The sequence below is a fragment of the Gekko japonicus genome, unplaced genomic scaffold, assembly GCF_001447785.1.
Source record: "Gekko japonicus isolate JY-2015 unplaced genomic scaffold, Gekko_japonicus_V1.1 scaffold708, whole genome shotgun sequence".
Lineage (NCBI taxonomy): Eukaryota > Metazoa > Chordata > Lepidosauria > Squamata > Gekkonidae > Gekko > Gekko japonicus.
Window position 1 is genome coordinate 231,116 of NW_015170295.1, and position 22,407 is coordinate 253,522.

Sequence of the window (22,407 nt, forward strand, 5' to 3'; positions counted from 1 at the left end):
AGAGGATCCAGAAGGGATCACTTTTTTTCACTTTTAATCCTAGTCATGAACAGGCAAGTCCTGAATGAAGATTTTGCTCTAGACAGACCCCTCACCACAGTGTGCTGCAAATATATGCACAGTCATTTTGGAAAAGTGAAATTATTGTTACATTTTGAAGATCCATGTGAAGAGCAATCTTGAACTGCCTTGAGGGCTTTTTCAGTGGGAAGGCAGAGCAGACATTTGAATAAATAAACGCATTAAAAATAGCCCTTCCAAACCAGGTCAGAAGAAAAGAATCACTCAAAGAGGGCATGATTAAGGCTATGAGGTAGCCAGGCAATTTGGTTACAGGGAAAAATCAGGAAAGCCAACATCCTCCACTGAGCTGAGCAGAGTCTAGTAATAAAATCAAAGCATGATATATTATAGAGAAAGCTGACACGAATCATTCTGAGAATTTTTGCGGCTCCGTTTTGTAGTCCAAAACTGTTATTAATTTCAAATCAAGCCAGGGAAGTAAAATACCTCAGTCAGGTATACGTAACAAAGTCACTTTCATTTAATTTTCTGTCCGAAGACATGACAGCCCCTGTACTTTTTTACTTATAATTGTTGTTAGCCTTTAGAGCCTTATGAAATAAATGCAATCATCCTTGTGTATTTCTGGCTTCTCCGTGACAATCTTTCTAAGTTGTCCTGTTCTAAACCAATATCTCTCAGACAGCCACTGAATAATGTAAGACGATAAAACCCACATGAAAAATCAAGAATTCAGAAATGAGATTTAACCTGTCAGATTTTAACTTAGTTGATCTTTATTCCCTTAATATTCTTCCAAACCAAAGCTGCTCTGTTCCAGTTCATAAAGACCATTTACCTTGGAGGCTATTATTTCCTTGAATTTAATTCCAAGTCAATATTTTAAGCAACAGACAAAAAAAAAAGCTCTTTATGTTCTAAAAAGTTTTTTTAACCCCCCCCCCCGGTAGCTATGTAAAGCAACACCGGGCATCTGGTGTATGCCATTAGAACTTCCCCTTCCTCAAAACTGGAGGTCCCAGGGCCACATTAGGTTGCTGAATGGCCAATCCAGAAGCTACAGAGGTATATAAAGGAGGTGACTGCGATGCTAATAGGATTGCTGATACCTGGGGTCCCAGCAGGAGGGCTGACCCTGCTACCCTCCGCCCCCTTCTCAACGTGATTCTTTCTGTAAAATGAATGACAACTGATCAGGATGCTTAAGGAAAAAACGAAAAGAAGACCCAGTCTTGCAGAAGAAGTCAAACTGCTGTCAAAATGGCAACACTAAAAGGTTATATTTTATAGATATGTATATGAGCTTAGGTTTTTTTTTTTTTTTAAGAAAATGATCAGCGCAGCAGCTAGACAGGTAGTTAGCAAGCGTTTTAGCGCGGCTTAGTATCGAATGCACTCAGTTGTGCTGGCGCGGCAGCAGCACTGAGACGATAAAATGTGACAGCAGCCCCTCTGAATCTATTTTTGCATCAATAATCTACATATTAAAGAGTCCCTAAGCTATCGCTAACACGATAGACTGCTCGCTTAGCTTAAGTAGCCATTGACACCGTGTACTGAAGTGCTGCTCAGAGAATCTCATTCAGGAGGGAGATTTGCAAACTGAAGCCTGATATTCTAGGGGCTACATAGGAGGAGAGCTGGGGAGAGGAGGAGGAAGCGGGTGTGCTTGAACCCCCTCCTCGCTCCCTTCAGGGCCACATGAGTGGTGGCAGCTGAGGACCAAAACAATAAGCAGGGCGGGCCTGGGTCCACCCCTCTGCAAGCACAGGTTCCCAGTGGTGAGCGGATGACTGTAAAACCAACTTAAGGGTGCAGTTGTACGCACAATTACTTGGGAGTAAGCCTCAGTTGAGATCTACATGACTTCTCCTCCAAATAAATATCACAAAAATACAAACTGCATTGTTACAGGTGTCGATAGCATTCTGAATGTATTTGAAGTAGCTCTGATTTCCCTAAAAGTCCTGCTTACAAAACCATGGGATATGCATTTTCCTGAATTCTTTATATTTGTGCCTATGGTTCATTTTGTAAATCTTGCTGTAAATGTGGGGCTCGTGTGCCAGAAGAAGAGGCAATTTCTTTCCCCTTGTTGCAGAAAGTAACATGGGTATCCTTATTGTCCGGTTATGCTCTTCTCTTCTTGTGTGTGTAAAGGCTCCTGCTTTGATTCAGCCTGCATTGGAAAGATTGATTCAAATTGGCTGACGGCAATCAGCATGCATTTTTAGCCCCTGCAGGGTTCAGTTTGTTTTCCCTGCAGCGAGGGGATCATTGCCTTCTTGAAGAGTGAAATTGACTCTGTGTTGTTACTGAATCGAGACTCGGGGTGCGTTCCTACTAGCTGTGTTTACACAAACTGTTACCCTTAAATCTATGCTTTTGGGGCAAGCTAGGGATGAAATGGAGGCCATTCCCACAGCAAAAAATCACATAAGGGTTAGACGTGGAGGACCCTAATCCTTCACAGGGATGGGAAACGAGTTAGGGGGTCTCATGTCTCTTGGGAACTGTTGCATGACATGGTAGGCTGATCTACTGAATCCCTGGGTCAGCTTCGCACACAAAGCAGTTGTCTCTAGTACCTGAGACGCATTCTGTTAACCAGGGCTATTTTGGGGCAGGAACGCACAGGAACGGAGTTCCGGCTGGCTCCCAAGTTGGCCACAACCAGCGGGAACTCATTAGCATAATAGGCCACACCCAACAGCAGAAACTCATTAGGATTGGCTACATTAGGGGTGTGTGGCCTAACATGCAAAGGAGTTTCTGCTACAAAAAAGCCCTGGGTTTTGACAACAAACAAGGTAAACAGAATAAGAAGCAAAAGGTGGGTGTGGGTGGATAACCACATTTCTGGTAATGTGCTAATGAGCTGTGCTGTCAGGGGTGTGGCCTAATATTCTAATGAGTTTCTGCTGTTGGGTGTGGCCTATTATGCTAATGAGTTCCTGCTGGGCTTTTTCTACAAAAAGAGCCCTGCTGTTAACGATCTGAACCTGTTTGATGGTGTTGGAAAGTGCCGTGATGTCACAGCTAACTTATGGAGACCTTGTCTGGTTTTCAAGGCAGGAGACGTTCAGAGGTGGGTTGCCATTGCCTGCCTCTGAGTAGTGACCCTGGGTTTCCTTGGTTGTCTCCCATCCAAATACAAACCAAGGCCAACCCAGCTCAGCTTCTGAGATTTAACAAGATCAGCAAGCCTGCTTAGCCCCTGCATATATAAGACATCTTTGGACAATAAAGTACAATGACCACTAAACCAATGGTGAAAGATCTCAGAATGAGCACCCTGACACAAGAGCTTATCTTAGAGCCTAGTTTGTGAGTAGTGGGCCAAAAAAGAAAGAAAAGGACTGCCTCCACTGCATCTATTCATAAATTCCAGCAGAAGATTTCTGAGTGGTTAAGGAATCCTCAAAGGATGGCTGTAATTTGTTGCAAGGTACTTGGGGGATGTAGGGTCCAAACCTAAGCAGGTCTAATTGGAAATGTCCCATGTTATGCAATGAGGGTTACGCCCAGGAAAGTACCCATAGCATTGCAGCCGTAATCACTCACATTTGCCTTGATTTTGATGCCACCATCAATAACAGAAATAAAACCTGATGTTACCAGATGTTACCAGAGTAATTCTGTTATTGCTTGGATGAGTTTCAGATATTGCAATACTTGCACCTCTCAGCAAATTGCATCTAGTGAAAAGGGACTAACCAACTGGGTCCACAGGGTTGTAAAAGAGGGAAGGGATCTTTGAAAATTGTTCGGAAATTTTATCTGGTTCAAAATGCTGTGTTGGGGACATTTATGATGCAGGGAGCCTATTACTCCTGCAGTGAAAGATCCAGGGCTTTTTTTCCCAGGGGGAATGCACCAGAACCTCTTCAACAAAATTCTTTTAAAAATGTTTAAAAGTTCATGAGTTTTCAGTACACAGATTGAAAACTTCATTTCTCTCTTGAGAGTTCTGGCACCTCTTTTTCAAGAAAAAGGGAAAAGAAAGCCCTGGAAAAATCTGGACTATTGAAGATCTTTCAAAAAGACTTTTCTCTAGGTGCTCTTGCCTGCATAGATGAGGTGGATGTAGGGTTGCCAAGTGTATCTTCGTTGAAAGCGGGGGGCTCCCAGCTGGCGTCTTGTGTGTGCGCGCGCCACACGCACGTCACCCGGAATGGTGCCTGAAGATATGGCTTTTGTAGCGGTGGCACTATGTTTATGGGATTCTCTCATTCATGACACATATGAACACATATGAAGCTGTGTTATACTACGTCAGACCCTTGGTCCATCAAGATCAGTATTGTCTTATCTTGCATTGTCAATAATTTTAATTTTTTGCTTATCGAAATAACAATAGAATTTTTATTCTTAACTTGAAAAAGAGAAAAGCTTTGACTTAAGATATTAATTATTATCATATACGGTCATTGTATAGCTGTAATTTTAGTTAGTGTGTAGTTTTGTAGGTTTTATGTAGAAAATAAAAATAAAAATTATATATTAAAAATAAAAAGATCAGTATTGTCTTCTCAGACTGGTAGTGGCTGTCCAAGGTCTCAGACAGAGGTCTTTCGCTTCGCCTACTACTCGGTCCTTTTAATGGGAGATGCCGGGGATTGAACCTGGGACCTTCTGCATGCAAAGCAGATGCTTTATTACTGAGCCACAGCCCTTGCCCAAACAAATGGTGTTTGTCTGGTTTGTCATTGCTTGTATTTAGGCTGCGGACACACGTACGAGATAACGCGGGGGGGAAGTGAGGCTATTTGCTCCGTTGCAATTTGACCCGCAGTTGCGTGATCACACAGTCCCTGGGAGCTGTGGGGGCAGCCTGCCACTGCGTGATCAGATGCACCCACGGGTGAATCGTTTTTTGGGGGGGTTTTGCCGTGTGTTTCCGGTGCGCTTCAACGGGGGATCAATTAATTGCATCTCCACACTAAGTGTTCCCTATGCAGTGTACGATGATGTGCACACTGAAATAGGGAAAAAAAAACAATGGCATGGAGTCAGGATGGCCCAATCAGACCATCCCGACGCCATGAGAGCGCGCTGGTGTGATCACCCAGGGGAAAGCCCCCATAAAGAAAAAAAACAGGCATCATATACATACCCACAAGAAATATCAACAGGTTGTGGTCAGCAGACACACCAAATGAAAACGTCGGATCTTTTATAAAGTTGAAGGTTAAAAAAAAAAGTCCGTTCCTGGCCCGTAGCAAACCGTTTGCTACTGGATTTTCCCTAGTGTTTTTTTTACTCCGCTTCTTTGGCAGAGCAAAACAGGCTGGCGACGGGTGCGGGGTGCTTGCCATATGTTCCCGTGTGATCGCACCCTTAAAATCCACCCGGCATTCATGCCTATTGCGCGGCTAATTTTGCATATGATCAGGACCTTAGATAACTTTTTTTTCTTCCATTCTGTTTGAGTTGTAGCTTGGTTTCACCTGGATTTTGATTCTATGAAGTACTGAGGATTGCTTATCCATTGCTTGTGCTCCCCGTCAGTCTGCTGACCACAACCTGTTGATATTTCTTGTGGGTATGTATATGATGCCTGTTTTTTTTTCTTTATGGGGGCTTAAAGCAGTCTGGGGAATGGGTCATTCTAATCATGGAAATAATGTAGGGAGGGGGGACAGTTAACTCCATCTTCCCCATTGTCACAGCACTGATCTAGAGTAGCGCCCCCTTGAGCTGAAACATTATGTATAGGTTGGCCATAAGGTGAAGAACTTAATTTAATAAGCTCTAGCCCTAGATTCATGGGACTGGAAGGCAGATTATTTCCCGGCTCTCACCAGGATTGGAGGATGAGAGGAGAATTTTTTTGAAAGCAGAGGATTGAGTAGTAAAGCTTAACTCCTACTAGCAAACCAAGCCCCTGGAGACTCTCAGGCAGGCTGCCTTTTTCTGTTGGCAAGATGTAAATAGATCAGGGGAAGCCACTTTTTAAACAGGTGTTTCAAAATACAAAATGACAGGCAATTAAGAACTCAGAAAATTTGACCACTGATTATCCTTCTTTGGCACTTCAGTACTCTCAGCATACAAGGTGGGGTTTTTTTGACAAGGAGAAAATATCCTTGACATTAAGTGGATAACTGAATAGTTCAGCATATCTCTATTACCAGCCCCCCCCCCGCTATCTCAGTCTCTCATACATTCTTGTTGTTTGTGTACTAAGGAGCTCAATTCAATCTGACTTTCCCTATTATCAGGAAGCAAAACCACAAAGTTTCTTTCTGCTGTCACTCATTTAAGACCCTTCTCCTTAAGCATGGTAGTGGAGCAGGATCATTTTAGTGGAAAAGAAGCCACTGAACAGTGTAGCTTTCACCTGGATAATTATATATTTGGAGATCATGGGATGATACGTAGGGGCCGTCACGTCTCAGCTGACTTATGGCAACCCCAGCAAGGGGCTTTCGAAACAAGCAGAGGTGGTTTGCCATGGCCTTCTTCTGCAGAGTCCTCCTTGATGCTCCCCCACCCAGGTACCAACCCTGCTTAGCTTCTGAGATCTGACAAGACTGGGCTATACCATATCATTCCACATCCCCATGGGATGATACTGAATGAAACTGTGCAACATGGTGTATTACTGTTAATGCCCATGCATATTCACTGCTGCCACCCTACTTTTAGAGACCCTCGCTGAAAAATGAAGGAGAAGAGTTGGTTTTTATACCCCACCCTTCACTACCCGAAGGAGTCTCAGAGTGGCTTACGATCTCCTTCCCTTCCTCTCCCCACCACAGGCACCCTGTGAGGTAGGTGGGGCTGAGAGAGCTCTTTCGGGAACTGTGACTGGTCCAAGGTCACCCACCTGGCTGCAAGTGGAGGAGTGGGGAATCAAACCCGGTTTCCCAGATTAGATTACGCTGCTCTTAACCACTACACCAAGACAGAACTTCGGAAGAGATGGTTAGAGTCCTCCCTTAGATGACTAAGGGGTCCTACCTGGAGTGGATTTGGTGGCGTGAGAGGTGAGGGAAGGCCATGTCCTGGTGACTGGTTGGGCTTTTGAGGGGAGCTTGAAGATTGCTGAGCTGGTGGCGGCTGACTCTGGCTCTGAGACGGGGTGTGTTGCTGGGGTTGTTGCTGCTGGGGTTGCTGCTGCTGAGGCTGTTGCGGCTGTTGCTGCTGCTGAGCTTGGTGGGGCGGTTGGCTTGCTTGCCCCTGTGGCTGCTGGCTTGTTTGGCCCTGTTGCTGTTGTTGCTGCTGCTGTTGCTGCTGCTGTTGGTGTTGGAGCTGTTGAAGATGCTGAAGCTGCTGAAGCTGGGAATTCAGGGATGAGGTAGCTGTAAGTTAAGAAAGACACACTAGAATGATCAAGTGGTCTTTTCACACGTGGAGAAACACAGTGATTATACGGCTGCCAATCCCCCAGTGGGGGCAGGGGATCTCCAGGAACACTATGGTTTCACCATAGAGTTTCCAGTGATTCCTAGAGCTACCCTTTCTCACTTCCTCATGAACTTCCAGTATGTACATGAAGCTCCTGTGATGCTAAGCCCCTCACAACCAATGCTCCCTCTAAGCTGTGGAGTCTTGTGAGCAAAAGTTCTACTGTGTGAGCTACTGCCATTAAAGTTGTGAGTGAGTGATTTGGCTACTGCATAAATTAGTTTGCTCTGGAGCCCTCCTTCCTGAGCTAAGACAAAAATGTGTGAGCTGGAGGCTAAAAAACTGTGAGCTAGCTCACACTGACTCGGCTTAGAGGGAACACTGCTCACAACCCTCCTATAATAGTCCTTGGATCACTATTTGAAAAACAGAATACAGGAGCTGAGGACCTTTCCTATAGGCTGATGGCTAGGGAGGAAAAAGCTTGAAAATTTGCATACAGTATTGTCTCCCCTCATAAATACATCTATTCTGGGTACACAAGACCCATACAAGAAATCACAGGGTAAAAGGAGATCTCTCAGCAGATTCAGTCTTCTCCCATTCTAGCTTGTGTTTCATCACAGACAAAGGGTTTCATCATAGACAAAACAAATACTGAGGGTTAAGCCTAGTGCTGAAAAAAGGAATCTGGACATGAGGGTCAATGGAGTCTGGAGGGACACAGAGGATTGGAGGACAGGCCTGTGAACTCAAAGAGCTTAGAGTCAATTTTTTATGCTTCAGCAGAGACTGGGCTCTATTTACTGAGTAAAATATTCTGGTGTGCCTACCCCTACACCACACTATGCTGAGTCTCATTTCTTGCGATGTACCCAACGTGGCTTGCTTTTGCTGCCAGCTTTGTACTAGAAAAACAGAGGTGATGTCAAATACCCAGAGAGCCACAACACATGCCTGGTGGGCTTATGTCTGGTTCACAAGATATGAAAATTTGCTGTAGGGAGACAAGTACAAGGTTAATCCTTTTTTGTTTTGTTTCGCAAGTGACCTGTGTAAAAGAGGAGAGGTGCGCTTTAAACTGTGCAATGGTGGATTTTCCCAGTCATCTGTATAGTCTACCAAATAGCAAAATGAAGGTGGGAGAAAGATGCGGATTTGAATTCCTGCTTTTTGGGGTTTGCGTTTGCTTCACACAGTAGCTCTTGGCGTGCCAGTGTCTTTCAGCTTTAGTTTCCCATCTGTAAAATGGAAATGCCAATGCTTCAAAGTTTGTGTTGGTGAAGGGATGACTTTTAAGTACTTTGTAAAAGTCTTTAAAGTAGTATATAAATGTCACGAATCAACCACAAGTTGAGAAGGAAATTCCTAAAGGCCTCATTGCGCAAATGGCCTAAATATGTTACGGTTGTTTTATAGCTACAGAGCTCTGCGTTCTGGCGAAGGATATTAAAGGGAATAAAATAAGAGCCAACGTTTAAAGTGCAAAGTTGCCTGGAGGTCCTAAATGATTATATATGGGAGCATATGCATGGTGCCAAAGAAATTAAGATGCATGTTGGAAGGAAGCAAATTAAGACAAGGGCTTCAGCATAGAGCTGGATCCCAGGAGATTTGCAAGAAACTGGTAATATCAGCACTGGACACAAAGGCAAGCCCTTTCTTTTGGTTCTTGTTGATTTCAAGGGGAACAACTTAAGCGCTGACTTAACTCTTCCCCCCAATTAAATCTAGGGGGGTTTAGACATTCTGCTCTTCTGTAATTAGAAACATTCTTGTATTTTACCCAAGGAAATACATGCAATGTTTCATTTTCAGCATAACTTTGCAGAAATTTAGGACTTTCTCAATTAAAAAAAAAATTCTGTGCATTCTATAAGATTTCAGGACTCTCCCCTGACATAGGGAATCATCACCGGCACCCCTTCTTCATATACCCCCCAGTAGACTGCTCATCTAGAAATGGAACTCAGTTTGAGCGATTGGTGTTCTCGTGGTGTCCTTAACTATCCGAACACATTTTCACTAACTACAGTGCTGTACTTTTAAATTTTAAGTTTGGGTTGAAATAAAACATTTTTTTAAATACGCAGGCGACGGTCCTCATGGTGGATGGCCTCAAAAGTGCCCTTCCGATCCAGCGAGACAAAGTCAGCCTCCTGTGTTTGCTACTTCTGAGGTCCCAGTTCCACGGCACCCATCTGAGCCTAGGGTTGCCAATATCCAGGTGGCCCCTAGAGATGTCCCAGAATTACAGCTGGTCTTCAGACAACAGCCATCTGTTCCCCTGGGAAAAATGGCTGCTCTGGCTGGTGGAAAGTGAGGCATTACACCCTCCTCACACCCTTCCTCCCCAGGCTCCACACCCCCAACTCTCCAGGAATTTTCCAAGCTAGAGTTGGCAAACCTATCTGGGCCCTACCAAACTCGCTGAATGCATCTTTTGATGTGATTGGGGATTCTCATCTGCATCTTGGGGCTACACATTGTTATATGTGTCTAGTCGCCCATGACAATAGCTGGGTCAGGACAACAGTTAATATTCTGCCGTGTGATTTATTTATTTGTTAAAGTTTTTCCCCCCCTTGGTGTTCAAAAACAGGAGGAGGAGACCAGCGTTCCCTCTAAGCTGAGTTAGTGTGAGCTAGCTCACAGTTTTTTAGCCTCCAGCTCACAGATTTTTGTCTTAGCTCAGAAAGGATGGCTCCAGAGCAAACTAATTTATGCAGTAGCCAAATTGCTCGCTCACAACTTTAATGCCGGTAGCTCGCAAAGTAGAATTTTTGCTCACAAGACTCCAAGGCTTAGAGGGAACATTGGAGGAGACTCTGCCCCTTTATTCCATCCATAACCTCAGTCAGGAACAGACCCCAATACAAAACCTCTATTTATCCAGAAAGGTTCCTTGTGGCATTAGGTGGCTAGTGAAGAAATTTTAGTTAAATTTAGTTACTTAAATTTTAGTTGTATGCTGTCCTTCTTCCAAGACACTCAGAGTGACATACAGGGAACTTTCCCATTTTCTCCTGTGACTGGCCCAATGAATTAGGATGCCTCACACTTGAGGCTGTCAGCTCCACGTTGGGAAACATTTGGAGGGTGGAGCCTGAGAAGGGTGGGGTTTAGGGCAGGGCGGGTCTTCAATGGAGTGCAATGCCATAGAGTCCACCTTCCAAAGTGGAGAACAGTTGTAATCCCAGGAGATCTACAGCCACCACCTGGGTGTTTTACAAGAACTGGGACTCCTGGCGTAAAGCAGGTGATAGAGGCAAAGAAACACCAAGGATATAGCCGTTACAGGCACTTAACTGCAATACATGCAGAATTATATATTTTTCCCCCTTCTGTGTAATGTTTATAAATTATATAATCAAATAAACAATAAAATATCTAAGCAATTTCAGGGTAATTATTATAGTATCAGGTTTAAAAATTCTTACCATTACAGAAGCTCACAGCAATGACTTCTGCTATTCCCAACATAGAATTTGCAATCGCATAAAGGCGTTTGCTGGAGTGAGCTCCCGTCTCTAGTTCCAGCTCCTGCCAACCTAGCAGTTCGAAAGCAAGAAATTGCAAGTAGATAAATAGGTACCACTTCGGTGGGAAGGTAACAGCGTTCCGTGCGCCTTGTTGTTTAGTCATGCCGGCCACATGACCACGGAAACGTCTTCGGACAGCGCTGGCTCTTCGGCTTTGAAACGGAAATGAGCACCGCAACCCTAGAGTCGGATTCGACTGGCTTTCGAGCAAGGGAACTTTTACCTTTACCTACAGGCGTTTGCAAACACGATGTAGTTTAAAGGGACAGTTTCAAGCAACATGCCCTTTACATTACAAGTTAAAGAAACAGTTCCAAAACAGTTTAGCTCCCACAACAGATGCTATATAAATATACAGACTAGAAACTCACTCCCGAAAATTCTACAAATTTCAGCATAAGAATGAAATCTGCTGTAACACGGAGTGGTTTCTTTTGCAATCTGAATCCTGCACAGGCTACGCGTCTCCTAGGTAAGTTGCGCGTTTTGGCAAACTTCTTCAAGTCGCACAGAAAGATTCAAAGAAGAGTTCAGAAGGCATTCATAGCGGAACCCGTTTCTCATGAAACACGATTGTAGCTAGTGAAGCTTAACACTTCCTTCAGTATGAATGACTAGGTTCTACTTTATGCAATTGCAGACTGTATGTTGTGAATAGCAGAAGCTGTTGCCATGAGCTTCTGTGACTGTAAAAAAAAAATTAAACCTGAGACTATAATAATTACCCTGAAATTGCTCAGATACTTTATTGTTTATTTGATTATATTATTTATAAACATTACACATTGGGATGCATTGCAGCTAAGTGCTTGTAATGGCTGCTATACACTCGGTGTTTCTTTGCCTCTACTACCAGGATGTTGGCAACTCTACTCAAAGTGACTTAGTGTCAAGATTTAGAGATTACCCGGGACGGAACCTCAGGAATTAACAGTACAATCCTAAATAGGGTTTCATCTTTCTAAGTCCATTAACTTCAATGGATTTAGAAGGGCATAATTCCACATAAACTGCACTGCAGGAGTGCATTTTACTAATGAGATATGATCCCTTATCCCAAACATTTTTAAGTATAGTCCTCCAATCTCCCTTAGCCAAGGGAACTACAGAATTCAAGCCAAATATTTCATGGGCACAAACAGCACAGCTTCAAAACCTGAGCCATGCTTTCTGGGACCAATTCTCCTTCAGCCACAATGACTGTCAGTACTATGGTTGTCAACCTCCAGGTGATTGGCTGGAGATCTCCTGGCATGACAACTGCTCTCTAGGTGACAGAGATCAGTTACTCGGCCCTCCTCAGGTTCCACCCACAAAATCTCCAGGTAGCTGGCAACCCTACTTGGCAACCCACACCCCCAAGGGCAAAGATCAAGGATCTGTGACAGGATTAAACTATTTGGCCTCAGAGTCTTCAGCTTCATCACCGAGCGAGGATCTGAACTCAGCTCTCCCGGGTCTAATTCCAGTCCTATCTGCATTGCTTCTGCAGTGTGAATACGGAAAGTATTAAAAGCCAGTGGTGGTCAGCACTGGCCCATGGCATCAAGCAGCTGGCAAAGATGACACAGCCAGCCAGGAAGGCTGGATTCAGACAGTGGGTCTGTGCCAGTCTTTTACAGAGCGACATATATGCCAGACAGCTACATAAAAGATGAGGAATGAAAGTTTGAGGAGCTATACATTATTTCATTACAATCAATAATGTGAAACCAACACCGTTGTTTATGCTACCTATAAAGCTTGCCAGAGGCACTGCGATGGAGTAACCTGAGAACAGCCTAGTAAATTAGGGCCAGAGATCGAAATCAGCCATTTATTCATACATGCAATGAGCCACAAAGGATGTGCATGTCATATAAATGTGTATATATACAGTGCAAATGTGGTATAGTCATAATAATCAGATGGCAGACATGGTCTGGCCAATATCTGCCCCGGTACCAGAGATGACCTGAAGCATTTTCTGAACCTGAACACAAGCCGTTGTCCAGTGGCTATGCTCTTATGAAAAGCTGGAGCAAATTGAGCCAGTCAGGGATAACCCATGATCAAAGACTCTGTCCTGCGCTGCACCCTCCTTAGCATCACCAGCTCAAATTATCACACCATCAAAAGCCATCTCTTCTGAATCCAATGGAAATAGGATCAGAATTCCTACTGAGGATCAGATCTGGAGTATTTAACATGCTACTGCAGAATAGCTGTGGACCACTAACAGTGCAGTCTTAAGCATGGTTATACCCTTCTAAGTCCATTGACTTCCATGGACTTAGAAGGGTATAAATCTTCTTATGGTTGCACTGCGAGAATGGCCGTGGTTTTCTTCAGAACAGAGAGGTCGCCATTCCCTGATCTAGCGCCACACATTTTATTTTATTGATTATTGATTTAAAACATTTTTATTCTGCTCTTCCGCCCAGTTAGGGCACTCAAGGAGGCGAACAATTTAAAAATATCAAAAACAAATGTATAAACAATAAATATATTTTAAAACAACAAAACATTGCACAGTTCTGGACGCCACACCTCAAAAAACACGTTATAGCATTGGAAAAAAGCACAGAAGATGACAACTAAAGTGATGCAGGGGATGGAACACCGTCCCTATGAAGAAAGGTTAAAAAGGACAGACCTCTTTAGCTTGGAGAAACGACAACTGAGGGGTGACATGATAGAGGTTTACAGAATTATGTATGGGATACAGAAGGTAGAGAAATAGGCACTTTTCTCCCTTTCTCACAAAACAAGAATTCATGGGCACTCAATGAACTTAATGAGCAGTAGGTTTAGAACAGATAAAAGGAAGTACTTCAGCCTTCATTTTAATTTGTTCTTTCTAATCCTCAATTGGTAATCGCGTTTGGGGACCGCTGCCCCCTTCTCAGAAGCAGAGTCCTCGTCGGAAGTAGAATTAGAGGAAGTAGCTATATGGCTAGGTTTGCTGCCTCCATCTTCTTTGCCATCCTCACCAGACTCTCCCAGTTGCAGTCTCAGAAACTCCCGCGCTTTGAAGACAGAGTCAATCTTTTCTTTTTTATCCTTGAGTTTGAAAACCATCTATAAGGAATGCTGTTTGTTTGTAAGAACATAATCAAGTCTTTATATTCCTTCCTCTTCTTTCTTATTTTGAATGGGATATCTTTTAAAATCCTGATAATGTTGCCTCCAATTTTCAAGGGTACTCCTGATGTTGCTTTCAAATTTGATCCCTCACACGTGTTTTATTTGGCATTCTTTTCCTGGCCAGCCTTCCTAAGAACATAAGAGAAGCCATGGTGGATCAGGCCAATGGCCAATCCAGTCCAACAATCTGTGTCGCACAGTGGCCAAAACCCAGGTGCCTTCAGGAGGTCCACCAGCAGGGCCAGAACTCCAGAAGCCCTCCCACTGTTGCCCCCCAAGCACCAGGAATACACAGCATCACTGCCCCAGACAGAGTGTTCCATGTGAGTGAGGGGCATCTAGCTAGGAAACAGGTTGCTGAGCTAGATGGCCTTCAGCGTGATCCAGCAAGGCTCAAAACGGGCCCAAACTAGAATTCTCCGAGGCCATTTTGCTCCGAAATTGCTTCACATAGGTCACCTCCTTTCTCTGATCTGGAGTCCAGGGCCTGTCCGATTACTGCCATGCCTGCGTGACAGGGGTTATAAATCATAGGGAAAGGATATGTCAGGCATGTGATGCAACCCTGTTGCACGTGCTTTATTGTGCCCCTTGTCTCTACTTTTCCAGAATTGTGCAGATGTTGCACAATAATGCCTTAATATGAAATAATGCAATATAGAGTGGGCTAAAAATGAGGGAAAAACCCATACATTAAGGTTATTCACATTTGACTGAGCAGAGAATTTGACTCTTGGTGTTTGAGACGACAAATCCCCTTTTACACCCCCCCCTCCCAGCAACGGAGAATGGATTTATATATTGCCTCAAACTGAAAACTGTAACTAACTTAAGCATCTGGGCCTGTGAGCAGATTGGCATGGCCTGCTTTTCTGATCTTGTCTATCGTTTAATGAGCTAGGCTCCTTTTCTTTTCCTTGAAGTAGATTTCTAGGGACTGAATGCACACGATGAATAGGCTAATGTATGGCTGCATTCACACTGTCTCCCATTATGTAATGAGGGGTGCGGGCTTCCAGCAAAGGCACTGTTTCCTCCCCCCCCCCCCCCCCCCCCTCCCCTGCTCAATTTTCTCTTTTTATGGGGTGAAATGAAAGTTGCAGTTTTTTAAAAAAATAAGACTTAGTGCCAAACAAACAGAAGGAAAAACAACAACAACATCAACAACATGAGGGTGGGGATAGGACTTAATGGCTCAACACATTAGTAATGGGATACAGAACACATTATTTCTAGATCACTGGCTCAAATCCAGTCTAGGTCAATACAGCAAAGAAAAGTCATGCTGTCTTGATGGTTGCGGCATGCCCCGTATTACATATAAGATGAATTAGCTGCCTCCTGGTAAATACATTCCCTGGTTATTAGCTTTGACTCCCAGAAATTCCCCCCACCAAAACTTCCTGCAAAGACTATGTCTTGTATTTCAGGACAAAAGTAGAGGAATGGTTGAAAATCAGGGTTGCCAGCTCTGAGTTGAGAAATATCTGGAGATTTTTTTTTGGGGGGGGGGTGGAGCCCGGGGAGTGTGGGGTTTGGGGAGGGGAGGGGAGGGACCTCAGCAGGGTATGATGCCATAGAGTCCACCCTCCAAAGCAGCCATTTTCTCCAGGGGAACTGATCTTGATTATCTGGAGATCAACTGTAATAGTGGGAGATCTCCAGGTGTCACCTGGAGGTTGGCAAACCAACAACAGCCCTGGGTTTTTGGCCTATTGCAAGGGTATTTTGCAATTGCAAACTACCCTTGTGATGGGCCAATATGTGGGACTGGTGTGAAATGAACTGGTGAATCTTCCTGAAAAGCTGCTGGCTGTACACACAGATATACACAAATTACTGGAGTAGATGAGAGTTCATCAAATGGCGCCTGGTCATTATAAAACTATGCAAACTGTTGCTGGACAGTGTGAGTTGATCACAGGCATTTCATACGTCTTCCAGCTACTATGCACAGCATCCATGTAAATCCTGTACATGTTCCAGACAATATGTACAGTCATCAAATGAAAAAGACACACATTTGGTTGGATCCTATGATTCCATTCTGCTAAAGGCAGAGCCTTCCTTCAGCGGAAAGAGCCTTCAGCTGGTAGGGATAGCTCACTTCAACCAGAACAAAGCTCTACTATTATGGCGCTACTGTTAAAGAACAGAATAATAGAATACAACCTAGTTCCAAACTGACATTGCCTATGTTCTCCAACATCAAGGTGGAATTATGCATGTTGATGAGGAGAGATGCAAAACCCTTGTTTATACCGCCAGGCCTTCATATCAATGGGCACCATCACTGGAGCTTATGTATATTCTTTTTGTCAACTATCATTCACCACAACATACATTATCAAACACCTTTAAGGGTGGTTGATGAATGCGATTAGTGGTTACCATGCATTCTTGCAAAGCTATTGACTCTGGCTGGGTGTGTGGCTAGTGAATATTTGCATGAAATCAACCCTGATGGGGAACCATGCTGATCAGAGTTTCTGTTACAGATAAATTGTTAACTTAAATGTTAACTTAGATTCTCTATGCAAACCCTCTTTCATGGGTTTGCATAGAGAAAATCTTGACTCGAAATAGGGTTGCCAATTCCAAATCAGGAAATTCCTGGAGATCTGGCGACTGAGAAGGGCAGGGTTTGGGGAGGGGAAGAGCCTCAGCAGAGTATAATGTCATAGAGTCCACCCTCCAGAGCAGCCATTTTCTCCAGTGGAACTGATCTCTGTACTCTGGAGATCAGTTGTAATTCTGGGAGTTCTCCCGGCCCCAGATGGAGGTTGGCAACCCTATCTTGAAACTAAGTTTATCCTTCTTGGTAACCTGAGCAAAAGACTAAAAGCCTGTCCTCTGAGCCAGTAATCCCATTGCTCACACCCACTCCTGCCCCCTACTTCTGAATATGGAAGTTCCATTTAGGAACTGCTTTAGGATGGTGCTGTTAGTGACTTCAGCGGACTTCAAAGGACTGTTTAGGATTACCCCATAAATCCATCTTGTACCCAAATGGGCCAGGTTTCCTAAACCCCGTAGCAAGTTACAGACCTGAATTCACATTAACAAATCTGCCTCTCCCCTTACTCCATATCACTTAAAAATTAACGAAACAAAAAGCAAGCATTCAAAAGAAAACTGTGATAATTTATCAGGAGTTTTGGGTGTTTTAATACTGTGAAGTACAGAGAAGTACAGAGCTGCGATGGCTCAAGTGGTTACGACGCTGAACTGCAGGCTGTGGAAGGTCGGTAGTTCAGCAGTTCGAGACCCGAGTTGCCGCATGACGGAGTGAGCTCCCGTCTCTGGCCCCAGCTCCTGCCAACCTAGCAGTTCGAAAGCAAGAAATTGCAAGTAGATAAATAGGTACCACTTCGGTGGGAAGGTAACAGCGTTCCGTGCGCCTCGGCGTCTAGTCATGCTGGCCACATGACCACAGAAACTTCTTCGGACAGCGCTGGCTCTTCGGCTTTGAAACGGAGATGAGCACCGCAACCCTAGAGTCGGATTCGACTGGCTTTCGAGCAAGGGAACCTTTACCTTTACCTTTTACAGAGAAACTCACCTAAAAAATTTCATTCTACCATCTCAAATTGCCTCCTACAAGATTCTACAATGCAGAAAAACTAGAATATATATAGTTTTAAAATGTTCTAGTTAGGAAGATCAACCAAGGAGCTGCACAAATATATTTGAACCTACTCCCACTTGGATAACTTAATTGTTTTCTTTTTCTTTTTGGTTTATGACAGTATTTTTGATTCAGGCTCCCTGTGTGCACTGTAAAAATGGTACTAACTTATTTTAAATGTCCAAATGTAAGAAAATGGCAGGAGAAATTAGATTTTAATACAGTATTTGCTTCCTCAGTGCAAATGGGAATTAAGGCACTGTATTGTATAGAAGGCTGTAACATCATTCTCTAGATTGCTTTGACTCATGGAAAAAGGTATCGGAGAAATATCTGGAGTCTTTCATTTCAGTAAAAAAAAAACCACCTCTCACTTTTATTTACTTCACTTGATCTCACCCCGGAAACAGGGGACAAGGGTTTAAGGCAAGAAAAATTCAATAAGAACGGATTACTCAATTAAGATAGACATTATGTAGAATTAAAATTGCACCTCATGACTTTGTTAGAATAGCATCTGCCCCTGGTATATCCCTAAGCTAAAAAAACTGTTAGCTAGCTCACACTAACTCAACCTAGAGAGAACACTGGACCTGAGGACCCCTCAGAATTACAACTCATCTCCAGACTACAGAGATCAGTTCCCCTGGAGAAAATGGATGCTTTGGAGCATGGACTCGTGGCATTGTCAGGGCCGGCTCACCCAATTAGGCGAACTAGGAATTCGCCTAGAGCGCCAGGCCCTGGATGGGGCACCGAACTGTGCCTCCCCCGCCAAAAGCCCCCGCGCCATTGCTGCTCCCAGCTGCGTGGCATTGGGAGACGCGAAAGGGGAGTGGAAGGCCACCTCGCCTTCCCCGTCCGCCTACGGTCGGCTTTTGTAAATCCAAACGCGGTATGTTTTATTTTGGGTGCCCGGAAACCTCGCCACCTCCTCCTCACTTGCCTAAGATATCTGGCCTCAGGCTGGGGAGCAAAAGCGACTCCCAATCCGGCTCCTGCGCCTCCGTCTCTTCGCGCAGCTTTTGCATTTGCAACGCACGAACTTTGAGCTCCTCATTCTCAAGCCTGGAAGCTCTCGCTGTTGCTGCCACAGCTCTGGCAGAGATTGCTCGCCGCCCTCCCCCCCCCAAGGTTCCCAGCAGCTTCTGGGCTCGCACCAAACAAACAGCTCCGCTTTGCCTTGCAACAGAATCGCCTCTCCCCCCCTCCCCTCCTGCCGCCCAGCTGCTCTCTTAAAGGGGCCGGCGCCACTTCAATAGCACCCTTGGAGTCACCCGCAATGTCCACTTTGCTCGGGCTTGCTCCTCGAGGGGAGTTTTGTCCAAAAAATTAAAATGCAAGTGAATGGAACCTTCACCCCAGATCCTCTTGGAATTTAGATGCATTGCGGCTACAATCCTAAGAGGGCACTTTCCTGGGAGTGAGTCCCGTGGCATGACAGGGGACTTCCTTCCGAGTAAACCTGCAGTGGATCGGGGGCTGATGGGCGGGGAGGCAGCCGAGGGAGGTGCCAGCTGTTCTGGGGGGGGGCACACGGGTTTGGCCCGGGACTCCCCTCCCCACCTCTCCAAAGGGGGAGAGAAGTTGGACTTCCTTCTCTCCAGGCCCTGCCTGGAGGTTGGCAACCCCGTAACTGGGCACAGGGGCATCAGAAGGTAACTTTGCCTAGGGCGCAAAAAAACCTCGGGCCAGCCCTGGGCATTCTACCCCACTGAGGACCCTGTCCTCCCCAGACTCTATCCCCAAATCTCCAGGAGTTTCCCAACCTGGATCTGGCAATCCTAGCCCCTCCATCCCATGCTGGTGGCCAGGGGGACCAGGCAACCCCACGTCCTGCATGTAGCCACTTTGATGGGCCCAGCCGAACATTCCAATTACAGTTTGTGACTGAGTATTCAGGTAGAAGAAGAGAGAAGAGATTGGATTTATACCCCGCCCTTCACTACCCAAGGGCATCTCAGAGCGGCTTACAAACTCCTTTCCCTTCCCCTCCCCACAACAGACACCCTGTGAGGTAGGTGGGGCCGAGGGAGCTCTGACAGAAACTGCCCTTTCTCAAGGACAGCTGTGCCAGAGTTATGGCTTGCCCAAGGTCATCCAGCAGGTACAAGTGGAGGAGTGGGGAATCAAACCCGGCTCTCCCAGATTAGAGGCCGCACCCTTAACCACTACACCAAACTGGCTCTCACACCACACTGGCTCTCTCATGCATATTAGCTGTACCTATGGGAGCCCATTTCCACCAGCTGCTGAACTGAAGTGCTTCAACATGGGTACTGAATGCCACTTCAAACCAGAAAGCTTATAGTGCTTGCAGAAGGCATTCCCATTCCTGCAGGGAAGGAAGGGGTATAGGAAGTTCCACAGCTGGGGTCCAGCCACTGAGCAGGTCATGTATGCCTTTGCTGTTGAAATATGGCACATGGATAGTAGATCTTAAAACTGAATGGAAAAAAGAGAGAAGGTGCCGATGGACTGCTCTCTTCTTAGCTGCTCTGAGCCCTGCTGGGGTGGTGGGACAAAAAATATTTTAAATAAACAAAAATAAATCATATAAAGAAATACAGGCAAGCTCTGAGGTCTGTAGAGTATAAGCCATTAAAGACTTGTCAGGCAAAAATGTACCAGATAGATTTGAATAGTAAGCAGGTCATAAAGAACTTCCTCTTTCCAGTCTCCATGGTATTTTTGTTAAGCTGAATTTCTGGTTAGTGTGATTCTGTAGAGCTCTCTGGAAATCCAGTTTGAACGAGGCACACATATTGAACTGGGTGGTACAGATGATGTTCCAGCTCTGGAGCCTTCTCCCTCTTGAGGAGGCTGAAGTTGGTTCCTTATTCACGTTTCCTTATTCATTCCTTATTCGTTACTTATTCGTGCAGTCATTCAGAAGCACTAGGAACAGTGAGTTAGAAAGCTCTGAACCCCAAAATAAGGTCTGGACCACCACGTATCATATACCCCCACATTCACAGGACTCTCCCCTTCGAGGGGACATATCCTGTATCCTGCTCCAAAGCGCGGTTCTGGTGTCAGCTGCTCCAAAGTGCAGTGCCCCTAGGACAATCACACAGGCAGACATTGGAGCCAGGCTGCACCCCAAAATAATCTTTGGAACACCCCAAATGACACATCCCCACACTCTGGGGACTGGGCCCTGCAAGCTGACATACAGAAGCGGCCGGTCCAAACACCGGTTCTGACGCCACGAGCTTCAGTACTCAGGGGATCCCGGAGGCCTGTATTTCAAAGGACATTTGAATAAGGAAGTGTCCCCTGCACACAAATTGAGGTTTGTACCCCCACACCTCATACACCCCCATCTTCAGCGGACCCTGTCCTTCGTGGGGACGCATTCTGTGTGCTGGTCCAAAGCACTGTTCTGGTGCCAGCTGCTCCAAAGTGCAGTGCCCATAAGACAGTCACACAGGCAGACACTGGAGCCAGGCTGCACCCCAAAATAATCTTTGGAACACCCCAAATGACACATCCCCACGAGCTTCAGTACGCTCGTGGCGTCAGAACCGGTGTCTGGATCGGCCGCCACTGTATGTCAGCTTGCAGGGCCCAGTCCCCAGAATGTGGGGATGTGGCATTTGGGGTGTTCTGAAGATTATTTTGGGGTGCAGCCTGGCTCCAATGTCTGCCTGTGTGACTGTCCTAGGGGCACTGCACTTTGGAGCAGCTGGCACCAGAACAGTGCTTTGGACCAGCACACAGAATGCGTCCCCACGAAGGACAGGGTCCGCTGAAGATGGGGGTGTATGAGGTGTGGGGGTACAAACCTCAATTTGTGTGCAGGGGGCACTTCCTTATTCAAATGTCCTTTGAAATACAGGCCTCCGGGATCCCCTGCATACTGAAGCTCGTGGCGTCAGAACCGGTGTCTGGACCGGCCGCCACTGTATGTCAGCTTGCAGGGCCCAGTCCCCAGAGTGTGGGGATGTGTCATTTGGGGTGTTCCAAAGATTATTTTGGGGTGCAGCCTGGCTCCAATGTCTGCCTGTGTGATTGTCCTAGGGGCACTGCACTTTGGAGCAGCTGGCACCAGAACCGCGCTTTGGAGCAGGATACAGGATATGTCCCCTCGAAGGGGAGAGTCCTGTGAATGTGGGGGTATATGATACGTGGTGGTCCAGACCTTATTTTGGGGTTCAGAGCTTTCTAACTCACTGTTCCTAGTGCTTCTGAATGACTGCACGAATAAGTAACGAATAAGGAATGAATAAGGAAACGCGAATAAGGAACCAACTTCAGCCTCCTTCCCTCTTGCTGGTCTTTGGTCTCCATTTCTTTGTCCCATTTGACTGCGTGCACTCCCCAGGGTTGCAATCTACCCATGCTTTGTTTTAATACAGTGCCCCCTTGCCACATAGCTCTTTACGGTTTGCCCCCCACCCCACCCCACCCCGTCCCACAGTTTCTTCTGGAATATTCTCTATTTAATTGTGGCTTGGGTTCGACCACTCGCCATACTGGGGAACAAATCTCACCCCACCAGCATGGATTGGCCAGTGACTGTTTCGTGTTGGTATTGTTTTGTATTCTATTCTCTTGTATTATACGACTTAGCTTATTTGCTTAAATCATCAAGAGTCAGGCCCGATTCAAATGTCACATTGTGTGTGTGTGTGTGAAAAACATCTGCATTGGGTGGGTCTCCAGGATCTAATTACCAAGTCCGTAAATCTCTGACATGCTAACACAGCATGCACAGAAAACAGTGACCCC

At 45.4% G+C, this 22,407-nt stretch overlaps 1 protein-coding gene across 2 annotated transcripts in view; it reads right to left on the minus strand.

Moving 5' to 3' along the window:
- The window catches only part of POU6F2 (POU class 6 homeobox 2), a 408,372-nt gene that overhangs the window by 117,602 nt on the left and 268,363 nt on the right, over nucleotides 1–22,407 (minus strand). For both annotated transcript variants that reach the window (XM_015417914.1, XM_015417913.1), the window contains exon 6: nucleotides 6,991–7,331. In XM_015417914.1, coding sequence (XP_015273400.1) covers nucleotides 6,991–7,331 — 341 coding nt within the window. The remainder of the gene's footprint in view (nucleotides 1–6,990; nucleotides 7,332–22,407) is intronic.